This window comes from Nematostella vectensis, chromosome 2, assembly GCF_932526225.1.
Source record: "Nematostella vectensis chromosome 2, jaNemVect1.1, whole genome shotgun sequence".
Classification (NCBI taxonomy): domain Eukaryota; kingdom Metazoa; phylum Cnidaria; class Anthozoa; order Actiniaria; family Edwardsiidae; genus Nematostella; species Nematostella vectensis.
The window spans coordinates 1,254,551-1,271,210 of NC_064035.1; the positions used below are offsets into that span (position 1 = coordinate 1,254,551).

Below are 16,660 nucleotides of genomic sequence, written 5' to 3' on the forward strand. Positions count from 1 at the left end.
AAACATTCTAATATTTTATGCATTCTCTGACCAACCCAGCAGAATTATGAATAATTATTTTTCTGACACCATAGCTGTCACCCCAACTTGGACAGAAATCTTGTGAAGTCGGGTGAAATACAGTAAAAAACCAATAGAGCAATGTGGGTGAATACAGAGAATGTATGTCGAACATTCTCACAAAAATTAGGCTTGCGATGAGGTCCAAAATCTTGTGACAACCGCCTAATGCAGGCAGTTGACAGCTATGTGACACCTAGCTACACTGTAATATATTGAATATGGTGTCATCCTTATCTATTTCAATGTGGATCACAAGAAACCAAAATGTGTCATACAAAGACTTATGGCTTAGTACTATATCACAACCCATCCCTCCTTGCCTTATAAGTATGACAAATAAAAAGAAGACACTCTTGGAAGCCTTAGGCTACATTTATTTACCCTTAAAATACTTCAGTAACAAGCTTTGCATTTTAATTATATCACTACAGTTACAACTTGACATAAAAGTATGGCAAGGGACCTGAGATTGATATTATAATAATAATTATGTTTGAAAAATCGCTAGATCAAATATCTCAAAATTGCCACTCAGTCTGGCTTATCTCTTTTCTTTATTTCCATTCCATTTCCATTCATGAAGGCACCCTCCATTGCTGCAAGTGCAAACAAATCAAATAAAGAACATAAAAGAGCTTATCATAGACTAAAAGATGAATGTAAACAAATCAAATAAAGAACATAAAGAGCTTATTATAGACTAGAAGATGAATGTAAACAAATCGAATAAAAAACATAAAAGAGCTTATCATAGACTAGAAGATGAATGTAAACAAATCAAATAAAAAACATAAAAGAGCTTCAAATAGACTAGAAGATGAATGTAAACAAATCAAATAAAAAAACATAAAAGAGCTTAAAATAGACTAGAAAATGAATGTTAATGTATATAGAGCAATTCACATTATTGAGAGAAGTACAGTATTTTAAAGTGCAAATTATTGGTCAAACTTTAATAGTTGGTTCACTTGCATATATACCGAGATGCACAATCACTTTTTGAACAATTTCAGGATTGTCAATCATGGATCTGGTTATGAGATTTAGACAAAGGGTAAGAAAGGATGAAATTTATTTTTTTATGAAAAATTTGTGCTGTGGAAGTGTTGCTTTATTGCATTGGAAAAAAAAACCTCTGCAGTTATAATATATATATATATATATATATATATATATATTTTATATATATATTTTATATATATATATATATATAATATTCTTTTTTTGTATTTTATGTATTTTAGATACTGGTATTATTCAAACTTCTTCTTCTTGAAAAAAAGGTACATACAATTAATATTATGCTATAATAATAAGGAAAAGTGTTTCCGGTTTGTTCATATGTACTATGTTTACATACCTGTCAACCTCCGAAAATCTCAATTAATAGTTAATCATTTTTTTTGGGGGGAAAGGGGTGTGGTATATTTGTTTTATAGGGGGAGGGTGGGTATAACGTCGCAGGCGTTTGCCGTATCGAAAACTCTCGCAAACAAATCCACTTATAGATCACCACACGAGGGTGTTAGATAAATTGCGCTATGCAAGGAAATTACGATTTTCTATAGAATATTTTTTCGGAAGCAGGAGAGCGGGAGAAGGGGTCCAAAATCTTGAGACTCTCGCCTAATGCAGGAGAGTTGACAGGTATGTTTATAATTTATTGACTGTGTTTTTCCACAGGTTATATTTTATGGGTTTCCTGTTGCAAAGTTGGGGTCTCAACTTCTGTCCCTTATTTCACTTATTCCTGGTAAGTAAAGCACGACACACAAAATGTTTCAATTTCTTTCATGTTTTATTAATTTTCTCCTGTTACAAATTTAGCAAACATATTGTAGGCTGTGAATTTTTGTGTGTGTATGTTACATGCTCAATCAACAATCCCGCGACTGCATGCTGTTTTAGAAAACCTACACAATATTTAGATTTTTTCTGCTTTACATGGTTTTTTATTTAATTGTGGGTGCAATAAAAGCTTATTTGTCAATATTTTGTGCTATTACTGTACTGTCTCAGAATTTTTAGAGTTTATGAAAGGTGTGTTGGTTTAGATATTCTATGTTCTGGACTGTTGGTTGGTGTCTTTAGGGATGTTAGAAAGTGGCTTAGTTCAATCTGCCTGCATGGACGACACACCTTACCAGGACAACGACCAGGTAATTTTACTCTCTTTGGAACATAGTGTATCATTTGATGTCGTTACCAGGCCATGCTTGAGAGAAAAAAATAAAGCACAGGGGGGGGGGGCAAAGGGGTTCTCTGTGGTCCATGATTAGACCAAAATTGGCTGTGATTTTTTAAGACAGAAAATCGGAGCCACAATTTGTGAAATTGTATGCCTTTGTGAACCATCAAATAAAAAATTTATCTGTTATGAATTGTGATTTACCATGAAATTCATGTGAACACTGCTCTGAATATCATTCAAAACTTTTTCACAATTTTGCGTTCTGCTTTGTTAATTTGATTGTTGTGGCCATTTCGAAATTTTTGACTCCCCTTTTGTTACTGCTACTCCCTTCATCCCCTAATACATAACAGGCTGTAGCAGAGACATACCCAGGGTTGTTCAAAAGTGGTTCTAGTTCCCTTTGTACCCTATTCTCTTCCTCCAGATTCCCAGGAACACCCTGATTTGTGCCCTTTATACAACAATACTAGTTTTCTCTGTACACGTTTTCGTTTATGACACACTGTGATGTCGTCCATGGATTATTAGATGACAGACACAAGATCTATTTGTTGAAGATAAGATACATATACCTCTGGCTCCAGTATATAAGGAGACTTTTTATCGTTTGACAGATTTCCTTGTTTTTAAAGTCATTTTGAATGATGTGTTACAGGATCCTCTTTATCCTTCTCATCTGAACCCTGCCCACCTGAACACAGACCAGTATGGTTTACCTCTGGAGATCTTCACTGAGGTATGAAAAGATAAAATGTTATTTGGTACAATAGAAAGTTTTATAGTACTAATTATGTCCTGGTTCTTTCAGAATTCTCTGTTTCATCCATACCTGTCGCTTCAGCAGATAGACTTGTTGAAAAATCCTAAAGTAGACAGCTTTGTTGTAGGTGTGTCCAATGCACTCTACTGTCAACAGAGGAACACTGCTCATGTATTAGTAGAGGTGAGTAAGGAGAAGGTGGAAGGAAGAAGGACTCTAGGGTAGGAGGAAGGGGTACACTCTAGGGTAGGAGGAAGGGGTACACTCTAGGGTAGGAGGAAGGGGTACACTCTAGGGTAGGAGGAAGGGGTACACTAGGGTAGGAGGAAGGGGTACACTCTAGGGTAGGAGGAAGGGGTACACTCTAGGGTAGGAGGAAGGGGTACACTCTAGGGTAGGAGGAAGGGGTACACTCTAGGGTAGGAGGAAGGGGTACACTCTAGGGTAGGAAAAAGGGGTACACTATGGTAGGAGGAAGGGGTACACTATGGTAGGAGGAAGGGGTACACTATGGTAGGAGGAAGGGGTACACTCTAGGGTAGGAGGAAGGGGTACACTATGGTAGGAGGAAGGGGTACACTATGGTAGGAGGAAGGGGTACACTCTAGGGTAGGAAAAAGGGGTACACTATGGTAGGAGGAAGGGGTACACTATGGTAGGAGGAAGGGGTACACTATGGTAGGAGGAAGGGGTACACTCTAGGGTAGGAGGAAGGGGTACACTCTAGGGTAGGAGGAAGGGGTACACTCTAGGGTAGGAGGAAGGGGTACACTATGGTAGGAGGAAGGGGTACACTCTAGGGTAGGAGGAAGGTGTACACTCTAGGGTAGGAGGAAGGGGTACACTCTAGGGTAGGAGGAAGGGGTACACTCTAGGGTAGGAGGAAGGGGTACACCCTAGGGTAGGAGGAAGGTGTACACTCTAGGGTAGGAGGAAGGGGTACACTCTAGGGTAGGAAAAAGGGGTACACTATGGTAGCAGGAAGGGGTACACTATGGTAGGAGGAAGGGGTACACTATGGTAGGAGGAAGGGGTACACTCTAGGGTAGGAGGAAGGGGTACACTCTAGGGTAGAAGGAAGGGGTACACTCTAGGGTAGGAGGAAGGGGTACACTATGGTAGGAGGAAGGGGTACACTCTAGGGTAGGAGGAAGGGGTACACTATGGTAGGAGGAAGGGGTACACTATGGTAGGAGGAAGGGGTACACTCTAGGGTAGGAGGAAGGGGTACACTCTAGGGTAGGAGGAAGGGGTACACTATGGTAGGAGGAAGGGGTACACTCTATGGTAGGAGGAAGGGGTACACTCTAGGGTAGGAGGAAGGGGTACACTCTAGGGTAGGAGGAAGGGGTACACTCTAGGGTAGGAGGAACGGGTACACTCTAGGGTAGTAGGAAGGGGTACACTCTAGGGTAGGAGGAAGGGGTACACTCTAGGGTAGGAAAAAGGGGTACACTATGGTAGGAGGAAGGGGTACACTATGGTAGGAGGAAGGGGTACACTATGGTAGGAGGAAGGGGTACACTCTAGGGTAGGAGGAAGGGGTACACTATGGTAGGAGGAAGGGGTACACTCTAGGGTAGGAGTACACTCTAGGGTAGGAGGAAGGGGTACACTCTAGGGTAGGAAAAAGGGGTACACTATTGTAGGAGGAAGGGGTACACTATGGTAGGAGGAAGGGGTACACTCTAGGGTAGGAGGAAGGGGTACACTCTAGGGTAGGAGGAAGGGGTACACTATGGTAGGAGGAAGGGGTACACTCTAGGGTGGGAGGAAGGGGTACACTCTAGGGTGGGAGGAAGGGGTACACTCTAGGGTGGGAGGAAGGGGTACACTCTAGGGTGGGAGGAAGAGGTACACTCTAGGGTGGGAGGGTGGGGTACACTCTTGGGTAGGAGGGTGGGGTACACTCTTGGGTAGGAGGGTGGGGTACACTCTTGGGTAGGAGGGTGGGGTACACTCTTGGGTAGGAGGGTGGGGTACACTCTTGGGTAGGAGGGTGGGGTACACTCTAGGGTAGGAGGGTGGGGTACACTCTAGGGTAGGAGGGTGGGGTACACTAGGGTAGGAGGAAGGGGTACACTAGGGTAGGAGGAAGGGGTACACTAGGGTAGGAGGAAGGGGTACACTAGGGTAGGAGGAAGGGGTACACTCTAGGGTAGGAGGAAGGGGTACACTCTAGGGTAGGATGGAGGGGAACCATCTAGGATAGGAGGAAGGGGTACAGTCTAGGGTTGGAGAAAGGTGTACAGTCTAGGGTTGGAGAAAGGTGTACAGTCTAGGGTAGGAGAAAGGTGTACAGTCTAGGGTAGGAGAAAGGTGTACAGTCTAGGGTAGGAGAAAGGTGTACAGTCAAGGGTAGGAAGAAGGGGTACACTCTAGGGTAGGGGGAATGAGTAATTGCTAGGGTATAAGAAAGGAGACAATCTATGGTGGGAGGGAACACTGGGGTGTTCAATATACTCAGTATGTCCAATACTTCTTACGGTTATTGTCGTCTTGTAGTTGCAGACGACACAGATATCTATCAGAGATGAAAATTTGACTCGTGCTCTAACGCTATCAACCGCTGACCTTCGCTTTACCGACTATCTTGTACAGCACGTGACTGAGTACAACAAAAGTGGGGGACAAACTGGTATGTACTTTGGGCTACCCGTGCTTTTGTGCAATGGGTTGTATTTGACAGCAAATATACAACTTCCACACTGCGATTGAATTGACGAATTCAAAGTCTTTTGGGCGATACTTCAGAAGAAGAAGCTTTAATCTTGTTTTTGTTCTCTGCGAGAGGGGGGCTCAGCTATTTCATGTACTTTCGTGTACATTTCATTTTCTTGGAGAGGTTAACTCTGACGGCGCCTTTTTATTCCGTGTTTCTCCTGAGTGACGTATTCGATATCCACCAGTTCCCAGTCCCCTTTCCCATCTTCTCACCAGTCCCCTTTTCCATCTTCTCACCAGTCCCCTTCTCCATCTCCTCACCAGTCCCCTTTCCCATCTCCTCACCAGTCCCCTTTCCCATCTCCTCACCAGTCCCCTTTTCCATCTCCGACTCTAATAGCTCCGTCATTGAAGAGCAAACATTTGGGCCAGCAGGAGTTACTGCTAGTATTGAGATAATTCAAATACTGAATCGAATCTTGTTTATTTGAAATAAAGTTAAATTCGATAAAGGCCAGAGAAGATGTCCCTCATAATTGCAGTGTGAGCATCTGATGAAGGAAAATAATAAGAAGAATAAATAATGTCCTCAAGCGTGTTTTCTACATCACAACATAAGTCTAGGTCCTATACCCGTCAGCGTGATGTCACGGCTGGGTCGACACAAACTGTCTTCGGGCACGAGCACCTGCTGTTCGGGACTCGCTGCATCGTTGTCAATCGGTACATGTTCGGCGAGCACCTGACTCTCTCCACTTGACAAAGGGGTGTACATATGAGTGTGTCAGGGGCTTGACATAAGCACGTGACCTTACAAGAGTCATCGGTAAAACGATGGCCAACTTGGAGGAACTGTTCACCGTGGAAACAACCTATGGATAAGGGAGTCTGAGAGTCCAATTGCGTTGATTCAACACGAATACCAAAGTAGAGTCGCAGGCCTGTTCACCCCTTTCCCCTGTTTATCAAATAGATACATTGATTTACGCAAGAAACCCTCATTTAATGGATTCTCATTCGTGAGTAAAATGGAGCTAATCAGAGAGATGAACAAAGATTTTCTCTTGTGAACAAATACAATTTGTGTTTCTGATTGGGAAACAATGTTTTTTTAACTAAATTATTTTTTGTCTAATTACAGTCGAACCTCTATTAAGCGGCCCTCTATTGAGCGGTCACCCTCTATTCAACGGTCATTTACCCGTCCCGAATTTTCCCCCTTATGTTTACTGTAAATTTGACCTCTATTGAGCGGTCACCTCTATTAAGCGGACGCGGTCACCAAAGGAGGGTCCCAATTGGTTGATTTCATTGTTTTTCACCTCTATTAAACGGTCATCATCAATATTTGTCAGCATGACAACAGATAGTGCACGTCATATTTTTAACTGTCTAATCTAATTACTATGGCTAATCGTCTTGTGAGACTTGTGTGGTCTTGTGCGGATCAGTCGCATCAAATTCCTCGATTACCAATTTCCGCTTTAGCCAGCTAGAAGAAAAACTGTCACCTTCAAATATGTATTCACAAGGAATCTCGAGCCCATAGCCACCACCTCTGTTCACCCACTTCCCTTTGACTACGACTTTCTCACAGTTCGTAGGTCTCTTGAGATATTTGGTAACCCACGTTGACATCAGTTTGGGAATATGCCTCATAACTTCGTAATCGTCAACTAGAGTATTCGGGTGACCGTCTCCATCCATCACCGTTTTGTCGGCTTTTTCTCTAACGATTGCAACAGCATTCGGATCCTTTATGTTAGTTGGTTCCCGCATAAGTTTGTAAACATCTTCTAGTGCTGGTTCCCACTCAGTCATGTATTCATGGTATCCCCGAATGAATGCAACTGGGTCAGATTTGTGAGTTTTAGGGTACGGCAACGCACTGCGAGTTTTTTATTCGACTTCCAAAATCGCGCAAACGCTTAATGACGGATATCGACGGAAACGACGCGTGTAACATCACCTTAACGCACTCATTTACTTTACATAACGCCAGCGAAAGTAGCTCATGCCCATAGAATTGGGCAAAGCCACAAGAGCTGTATAGGCAAAAACAAACTGACTAGGCGGTTTCAAACATTTCTGGATCAAATTGGAATGCACCAGTCTTAGGGCTAACATGATTGTTACTGTTGTTTATTATAATAAAAAGTTCTTACGTATAATTACAGCCCGATTTACGCTAATTCAGGGGCGAAAATAGCGAAGCCTCTATTAAGCGGTCAACCTCTATTAAGCGGTCACTAAGCTAAGTCCCGGGGGTGACCGCTTAATAGAGGTTCGACTGTATATCGAAGGATCTACCTATGACTTCACCCCACCCCTCCACGGGAACGCCCCTTGGTTGCTTTGCGCCGTTTATCGCTATTTTATTGCACTATCATACAACTTTTACTAACAGGGCCTTAAGGGCATAATGAAAATTTGGAACTTATTGATTAAAAAAATAGACACAGTCTAAAAGGCAGGCCTTGGCGCGTGTTTATAACATATAACTTATGCAGCAAAAGCATTTGAAAAAATAGTAAAAACCGGAGACCATACGAGAAGCACTATCGGGAATCAACGAAAACCGTGAGGATTTTAAGTTGAAAGGTTAAAATGCAATAAAATCCGCGACACTGCGAGCCCATATTATGCTCCCTCCCTTGCACTCTTGACATATCTCGATGGTGGAAAACTACACACATTGAAAGACTTACCTAAATCGTCTTTAGGTCCAGCTATGAGAAAAACAAAACACATTGTGGTGAAAATCAAGCTATGAAACAGAACAAACAAAGACAAAAGCGAGATAATTGTGTAACGAACCAAACCATGGAAGACGGGTTTGCAATGATTGCTGTACGAAAATCATAACGAGAAGAACTTTGCCTCGAGCCAACATCACCATTCTAAAAAGTACATAAATGTATTTTGAACATCTCAACACCCTGCGATAGCTAGGATAGCAACGTATAACCACGGTGGTGTGTTTGTAATATCATAGTCATAATTTCTTATGATACCTGTTTACTAGAAGTAGGTACTGTCCTTAGAATTGTTATTTTTTGCTGTCGTCGTTTCCCTCGGCTGATTTATATTATGACAAGGGGAGGGCATCTGCAATACACAGTCATTGTACCTGATCATCCTTTGTTTCGATGTGGAGGAAATTATGGGGAAATTATTATAAATCAAATTAAATTAATGAAACCGGAGTTTGGCCGCCTTAGCCTCCCTGTTGTACAATCGATCTTAATTGATAAGCGATGCAAACACAAGTGATGTCTCTTCATGATTCGTTTGTGCTGTAATCAAAGGAAATTGTTTAAATTCTTGTAAAGAAGGATTCAACTTTATGGTACACGAGGTTTTAAGTCTCATATTTTTAGCGATTGGAAACAAAGGGGTGTCTTAATTAATTTGATGAACACTATTTCCCTGTTTTATTTTAGCTTTAGGTTTAGACATGATATTATATGAAGTTTTTTTTAACAGAAATATACTTAGTGTTCACGCAAAAGAGTACCAGTCCATATACCGTCTACGGTCTGAAATCGAACTATTCGCAAGAAAAATACAAATTCACTGCTAACAGACATCTGAAAATCCCCCAAATTTCTTTCGTTGTAAAATTTTAAAAATGAACTCCACGATTCTTTGAAATTGCGTAAAAAGTCTGTGATTGCTAGTTGGACTATACTATATGTAGCCTCACTCGCTCAAACGCGGCATGGATTCTCGTAAGTACAGCGACGAATGGGCTTTTTGATTGCACTCAGGCAAGTTATAAGACTAATAAGGCCAAATTGAAAAGTGGGCTATTTTGATAACCATATTAAAATCTTTAATTCGCGCTTCCTTTTATGGCAGTGAAGCTGGTACCTGGTACTGTACTATTCACACTGTAATCGGATATTGTCTTTTATGTTCCAGCTAGTGCTAGCGAACGGACTTTGAGTTAACGCGTCTATATATTATAGTCTGTTTTCCTTTCCCACCCTCCCACCCTAACAGTGGGCTGGGAAGTCTATTGGATGTTTTCAGTACAGCTTTCACCATTTTTAGTGTATTATCTTTCAATAAACTTCTCATTGTGCCAAACTCATACTTGTGTTGTCTAGTATTTTACTGCGATAATTGCATGTGTTTACACAAACATTTTCTACATTTTCAGACGACTATCAAACGAGTAAATCCGTTACACGAGTCAAATCCGAGCCCGAGTCAAATCCGAGCCCGAGTCAAATCCGAGTCCGAGTCAAAATGCCGAGTCACATAACATACGTCAAAATGGTCTAATGCGAGAAGTAATGGTTCGAGAATGACGATAATCTTATTTTCGGACACCGCGAGCAGAACAATGGTCCTATTTCAGGACAAAATGAGACGCCCCTTGTCCCCGTGCACCACAGGATACCCGATCGCGAACGTAACAACTCTTGGCCACCGGCGGTGAATAACCAAGATAAACACTGGCAGACAGCCAAACTTGGGGAACGTTATCCAGGCATCAACGGGGGGTGCATCCCAATAGTCACATGACCTGACGTCATCGATGACGTCATCAACTCAAGCAGGGAACACTGGCAGACAACCAAACTTTGGTGAACGTTATCCAGGCAACAAGGGGGGTGCAACCCAATAGTCGCGTCATCTGACGTCGTCGATGACGTCATCAAAACAAGAAAAATTCATAGCTAAGGGAAGAGCAAATACCCTATTGCAGACAAAGTGAAGGTGGTGCTTTTTAGGCCAAAGTGAAGGGGTGATGACCTTATTTTAGCACAAAACTCAACATATCAAAGTCAACATATCCATGTGGTACGACTTCATCATGTGCAAATAAAACTGTAGTTTTGATTGAAATGTTCTAGTCCGAGTGATCTTCATGTTGTCCTAATTACGAAACACCACTGACTTTGTCATGTTCAAAGCAAATTTAGTAACTGCATCAGTCATTTTTAGAATTCTTATTTTTTCAAAATCAATCTCATAAAGCCCTCATAATATGAAAATAAACAGTCATTTGCCAAAATATTTCGATAAAAAAATACATATCCCTTTTGTCTTCTTCTTTCTTCTTGTTTGAAATGTTCTTTCAAGACTGATATAAATAGTTATATGCCTAAGGAGTATACTTGAAAAGTAACATGCATTCCAATGAAAAGTCCACAGTACATATGGTCAAAAATCATTAGCCATACATTGTTTTTCACTTACTCTTGTGCTGCCACTATTTCATAACCTTAACAAACGAATAACGTATGTAAATAATGAACAAAAACGACTGTATAATATAAATAATGACATACTTTAGTAACATTGTGTATATAACTTGAACAGTAACATGGATTCCGCAAAAAAGTCCACACAGTCCATACGGTCAAAATCATGGTACTTCGCTTACTCTTGTGCTGCTACCATTTCATAACCTTCACAAACAAATAACGTATGTAAACAAGGAGCAAAAATACTCAAGTGGATAAATACAGTCAACGCTTTTATGGCGAAGACAAAGTCACGAAACATTAACGTATCATAATAACTTTTGTCATCGAACAAACTGCCAAGAATACGAGGCACTTGAAGCGCAATTTTGAAGTAGGTGGTATCCCGTTTAGTCTTACAACAATGGGAAGTCCAGGGACGTTATCACCTGCCACTCATCTGGAGAGAACTCTGCATTTGGGTCCACTTTTAACCAACGGGAGGTTTTATGGTGCTATCTTCGGGAAAGGTAGATTCCACGCACTCCCATTTTAGACAGGAATGGAAAGTGCGTGGGACCATAAAGCTTCTTCCATCTTTTGTTGTGTGAGACAGACTCCACTTGGCATTACAGGTTTTTGGGACGAATTTGGGACTTACCTGTCGATTGTCAAGTCGATGAAAATCTTCTGGAGGAAGAAGATAACAGCCAGTATAACAGTCAGTATAAGTTTATAAGATTGATCTACTTTCAAATATTAACGCAAAAAAGCGGAGGATGACAAACCTTATCTCGAGTCAGTTGTCCAATTCCAAAGGTGAGGTCGTCTATAAACGGAAAGTTGAGAAAAATAGATGCAGAAAACGGTCCAATGATATTGTTTGACTGTTAAAGAAAAATCTAATATGCACATATATTACAGAAAACATTGAGATGGAAGCAGATTAATATAACATTTTGCTCAACTTCCAGCCCATTCGCCGAAGCCATGCTTTCGGGGAAGGGAGAGAAAAACGGATTACAATGCATTCTGGGCATTTTTCTAAAGAAAAATACACCGCTGACCAGTGACTCGGCATTTTGACTCGGGCTCGGATTTGACTCGGCAAAAGCACACTGAGTATAACTCCTACCAAACGCGTAAGATATTTTCGTTTCTGTCCCGAACAAACTTTAACTATTTAAATGTAAGACATTTTTTTGTCTAAGTAAAAAAAGAAGTTTTTAGTTCATGACCTCTGTTGTTTTGGGTTACAAAACAATGCTCTCTCAGGAGCAGGTATTAGCCTATTAGACTCAAACCGTCATGTCTTTTCACAGTTGGTTGGGATGGTAGTGAAGAGTGGATACGGGCACAATTCAAACTCTACATCCTAAGCCTTCTGTCCAGTATTCAGCATACAGGTAGGTTATATTTACATTGACAAATTCTTTACCTTGGGGGTGTGGCAAGGGGAGCATTTGGGTTTTTACTAGGGATCATATAAATATTTGCTTGGGTTGCAAGTTGTGTAACCAAGATTTGCAGAGATGGGTAGGCATAAAAATTAGCTGAGAATACTGAAAAATGAATTATGTAATGCGATTTGGCAATTCTTCAATAAGAAATATCACTTTTAAGGAGCCAAGGGATTTGTGTCCCCCTTCCCTATGTACATGCCTTGTTGCATTAATTGCTGTGACTTTGAAGAATTGAAGAATTTTATTACTGCAATAACTGTTAGCGAAGGCTAGATTGAACCCATTTTGATGAGGTTTCCTTTATTTACCTTTTTTTTCAGATGGAGAAAGCCTGGCTAATTATAATGAAGAGTTTATAACTGCCTGGAAAAGCACTAGAAATTTTACTGAGTGGAACAGCAAACAGCATGTTGGAATTGATGAAGTGCATGCCGGGTAGGTGATAGTAGAGGCACTGTTGTTCCATGTGCACTTACTAACTTCTTTTTGTCTGCTTGTGTAAAGGCATCCATTTCAAGGACAAATAGGTCTAAGTGACCTGAAGATAAGGTTGTCGAAGTAAGTGATAGTGTATAGGATATTGATTACTATGTTCATAGTCTACGATTTGTTCGACTTTGCGTATATAGTGATAGTGTATAGGATATTGATTACTATGTTTTTAGTCTAGGATTCGTTCGACTTTTCGCATATACTGTAGTGATAGTGTATAGGATATTGATTACTATGTTTATAGTCTAGGATTCGTTCGACTTTGCGCACATAGTGATAGTGTATAGGATATTGATTACTATGTTTATAGTCTACGATTCATTCGACTTTGTTCATATAGTGATAGTGTATAGGATATTGATTACTATGTTTTTAGTCTAGGATTCGTTCGAATTTTCGCATATACTGTAGTGATAGTGTATAGGATATGGATTACTATGTTTATAGTCTAGGATTCAATTCGACTTTGCGCATATAGTGATTATGTATAGGATATTGATTGCTATGTTTATAGTCTAGGATTAATTCGACTTTGCGCATATAGTGATAGTATATAGGATATTGATTACTATGTTTATAGTCTAGGATTCATTTGAGTTTGCGCATACAGTGCGAGGGCCAGGCATACCCTGCCATGCTATTGCACCAGAGAAATAGGGCATAGCACGGGGTGGGGCAATGGTGGCATTTGCCCCCTCCCACCCAATATTATCATAATATCTCTGTATCACCCCTCCCCCTCCCATCCAATATTATCATAATATCTCTGTATCACCCCTCCCCCTCCCATCCAATATGATCATAATATCTCTGTATCACCCCTCCCCCTCCCACCCAATATGATCATAATATCTCTGTATCACCCCTCCCCCTCCCACCCAATATTATCATAATATCTCTGTATCACCCCTCCCCCTCCCATCCAATATTATCATAATATCTCTGTATCACCCCTCCCCCTCCCATCCAATATTATCATAATATCTCTGTATCACCCCTCCCCCTCCCATCCAATATTATCATAATATCTCTGTATCACCGCTCCCCTCTCATCCAATATTATCATAATATCTCTGTATCACCCCTCCCCCTCCCATCCAATATTATCATAATATCTCTGTATCACCCTCCCCTCCCCCCCAAGGCCTGCCTGCAGCGCTCAGAAATGTACAGACAAGTGTTTTTTTGTATCTGTTAAATTCTTACCAAAATCAAATGCTTTTTGTGCTAGGATGAAAGCACAAGAGAACAAAACCGCCTTATTTCCTTGTGCTTGTGTTTGACCAATTCTCACTTGTGTATCACATGTGTTGTCCTCCTGCACTTGCATCCTAGTGAGAACCAGCCTTAATAGGTTGTGACTGGTCATGTTCATTTCAGTGTTTATCAAGATGTTGCTGCCAAGAGTATGCAGACCGACCAAGGCCGCAAAATAGGTCAAGCAGTGGCACAAACTGGCAGGGCAGTAGGTAAGTAGTCACTTACTTAACTGATATCATTAGCAAAGGGTCCAAGGTATCCCTGTGTTGTCAGAAAGCCATCCCTGGTAACCCTGTGTTGTCAGAAAGCCATCCCTGGTAACCCTGTGTTGTCAGAAAGCCATCCCTGGTAACCCTGTGTTGTCAGAAAGCCACCCCTGGTAACCCTGTGTTGTCAGAAAGCCACCCCTGGTAACCCTGTGTTGTCGGAAAGCCACCCCTGGTAACCCTGTGTTGTCAGAAAGCCACCCCTGGTAACCCTGTGTTGTCAGAAAGCCATCCCTGGTAACCCTGTGTTGTCGGTAAGCCATCCCTGGTGTCCCTGTGTTGTCGGAAAGCCACCCCTGGTAACCCTGTGTTGTCGGAAAGCCATCCCTGGTAACCCTGTGTTGTCAGAAAGCCACCCCTGGTAACCCTGTGTTGTCGGTAAGCCATCCCTGGTAACCCTGTGTTGTCAGAAAGCCATCCCTGGTAACCCTGTGTTGTCAGAAAGCCACCCCTGGTAACCCTGTGTTGTCAGAAAGCCATCCCTGGTGTCCCTGTGTTGTCAGAAAGCCATCCCTGGTAACCCTGTGTTGTCAGAAAGCCATCCCTGGTAACCCTGTGTTGTCAGAAAGCCATCCCTGGTAACCCTGTGTTGTCGGAAAGCCATCCCTGGTGTCCCTGTGTTGTCGGAAAGCCATCCCTGGTGTCCCTGTGTTGTCAGAAAGCCACCCCTGGTAACCCTGTGTTGTCAGAAAGCTATATTGGTATCCCTATGTTTACCCAGGAGGAGCATTGAATAGTGCCCGTTCATTTGTGGCTTCCTGGCTGCTCGAGTCTTCACCGGATGACAAGTTGGACGAAGACGAACAGGACCGTGACATAACCAGCAGCTAACAGTGACTTGCACGAAAAGAGCTATAGGTAGATATCTTAGCTATACCAATGTCATGGACGAATCAAGCACTATTTTGTATGTACATACAGTACCAAATAAGGCCATTTACACACAAAACTTGTCTTTCTTTGAGAACTCGAACTAATTGTTTTTTTTGTGATGTCACTTTATGGCGATTAAATGTAGCATACAGCAGGCTGTTTAGTATCAAAACAAAAGTATAAAAAAATGAAGGTTTTATCATTACATGCTACCAGATAAAAAGGGGGAGCAGGTTGAGGGCATGGCGGGGTTGCCAGAGGGTTCTGAAAATCTGAAAATCTACCCTGTGTAGTATCCATATTCAAAACCCCTGAGGGTATTAAAACTCCCAGTAGCTCAATGATTTCTATGGGTATTCTTACTGCCTTTTGGACTCGATGTTATTTTATGCTATGGAATTGTTGAAAATAGCTTATGTGAGTAATCATGGAGCTGTGTGTAGTTCTACTCTTGCATCCGCCCCCCAATACTTATATACCAGACAGCACTATATGATGGGTCTAGGGCCCTCCCAATACTTATATACCAGACAGCACAATATATGGCGGGTCTAGGGCCCCCCAATACTTATATACCAGACAGTATCATATGACGGGTCTAGGGCCCTCCCAATACTTATATACCAGACAGTACTATATGGCGGGTCTAGGGCCCTCCCAATACTTATATACCAGACAGTATCATATGACGGGTCTAGGGCCCTCCCAATACTTATATACCAGACAGTACTATATGGCCGGGTCTAGGGCCCTCCCAATACTTATATACCAGACAGTACTATATGACGGGTCTAGGGCCCTCCCAATACTTATATACCAGACAGTACTATATGGTGGGTCTATGGCCCTCCCAATACTTATATACCAGACAGTACTATATGGCGGGTCTAGGGCCCTCCCAATACTTATATACCAGACAGTACTATATGGCGGGTCTAGGGCCCTCCCAATACTTATATACCAGACAGTACTATATGGCGGGTCTAGGGCCCTCCCAATACTTATATACCAGACAGTACTATATGGCGGGTCTAGGGCCCTCCCAATACTTATATACCAGACAGCACTATATGATGGGTCTAGGGCCCTCCCAATACTTATATACCAGACAGTACTATATGGCGGGTCTATGGCCCTCCCAATACTTATATACCAGACAGTACTATATGGCGGGTCTAGGGCCCTCCCAATACTTATATACCAGACAGCACTATATGGCGGTTCTAGGGCCCTCCCAACACTTATATACCAGACAGTACTATATGGCAGGTCTAGGGCCCTCCCAATACTTATATACCAGACAGCACTATATGACGGGTCTAGGGCCCTCCCAATACTTATATACCAGACAGTACTATATGGCGGGTCTATGGCCCTCCCAATACTTATATACCAGACAGTACTATATGGCGGGTCTAGGGCCCTCC

At 41.9% G+C, this 16,660-nt stretch overlaps 2 protein-coding genes across 16 annotated transcripts in view; one reads left to right on the forward strand and one right to left on the reverse strand.

Annotated features, from left to right (window-relative positions):
• The window catches only part of LOC5509121 (late secretory pathway protein AVL9 homolog), a 38,847-nt gene that overhangs the window by 3,993 nt on the left and 18,194 nt on the right, over positions 1-16,660 (forward strand). For 2 of the 3 annotated variants that reach the window (XM_032377999.2, XM_001629608.2), the window contains exons 7-18: positions 1,077-1,117; positions 1,308-1,346; positions 1,747-1,816; positions 2,155-2,222; positions 2,913-2,993; positions 3,066-3,200; positions 5,523-5,655; positions 12,202-12,285; positions 12,663-12,777; positions 12,847-12,900; positions 14,215-14,303; positions 15,082-15,663. In XM_032377999.2, the coding sequence (XP_032233890.1) occupies positions 1,077-1,117; positions 1,308-1,346; positions 1,747-1,816; positions 2,155-2,222; positions 2,913-2,993; positions 3,066-3,200; positions 5,523-5,655; positions 12,202-12,285; positions 12,663-12,777; positions 12,847-12,900; positions 14,215-14,303; positions 15,082-15,191 (1,019 nt within the window). In that variant the 3' untranslated portion in view covers positions 15,192-15,663. Of the gene's footprint in view, positions 1-1,076; positions 1,118-1,307; positions 1,347-1,746; positions 1,817-2,154; positions 2,223-2,912; positions 2,994-3,065; positions 3,201-5,522; positions 5,656-12,201; positions 12,286-12,662; positions 12,778-12,846; positions 12,901-14,214; positions 14,304-15,081; positions 15,664-16,660 lie in introns of those variants that run through there. The other variant, XM_032377998.2, reaches the window with a different exon arrangement.
• LOC116616118 lies at positions 420-12,029 on the reverse strand. 13 transcript variants are annotated; one of them, XR_004295199.2, is made up of 7 exons: positions 11,668-11,988; positions 11,541-11,566; positions 8,696-8,789; positions 8,499-8,581; positions 8,390-8,410; positions 6,315-6,553; positions 6,149-6,232 (listed from the first exon to the last, which is right to left on the reverse strand). XR_004295199.2 is itself a non-coding variant. In XM_032378003.2 (7 exons), the coding sequence occupies exons 1-6, from the start codon at positions 11,917-11,919 to the stop codon at positions 6,318-6,320; spliced, it is 480 nt and encodes a 159-aa protein (XP_032233894.1). In that variant the 5' UTR covers positions 11,920-11,984; the 3' UTR covers positions 6,149-6,232; positions 6,315-6,317. The 13 variants fall into 13 exon arrangements, 3 of the variants coding, with proteins under 3 accessions (XP_032233895.1, XP_032233894.1, XP_032233893.1); XR_004295198.2 differs by having other exon boundaries at positions 11,541-11,569; XM_032378003.2 differs by lacking the exon at positions 8,696-8,789 and having other exon boundaries at positions 11,668-11,708; positions 11,847-11,984.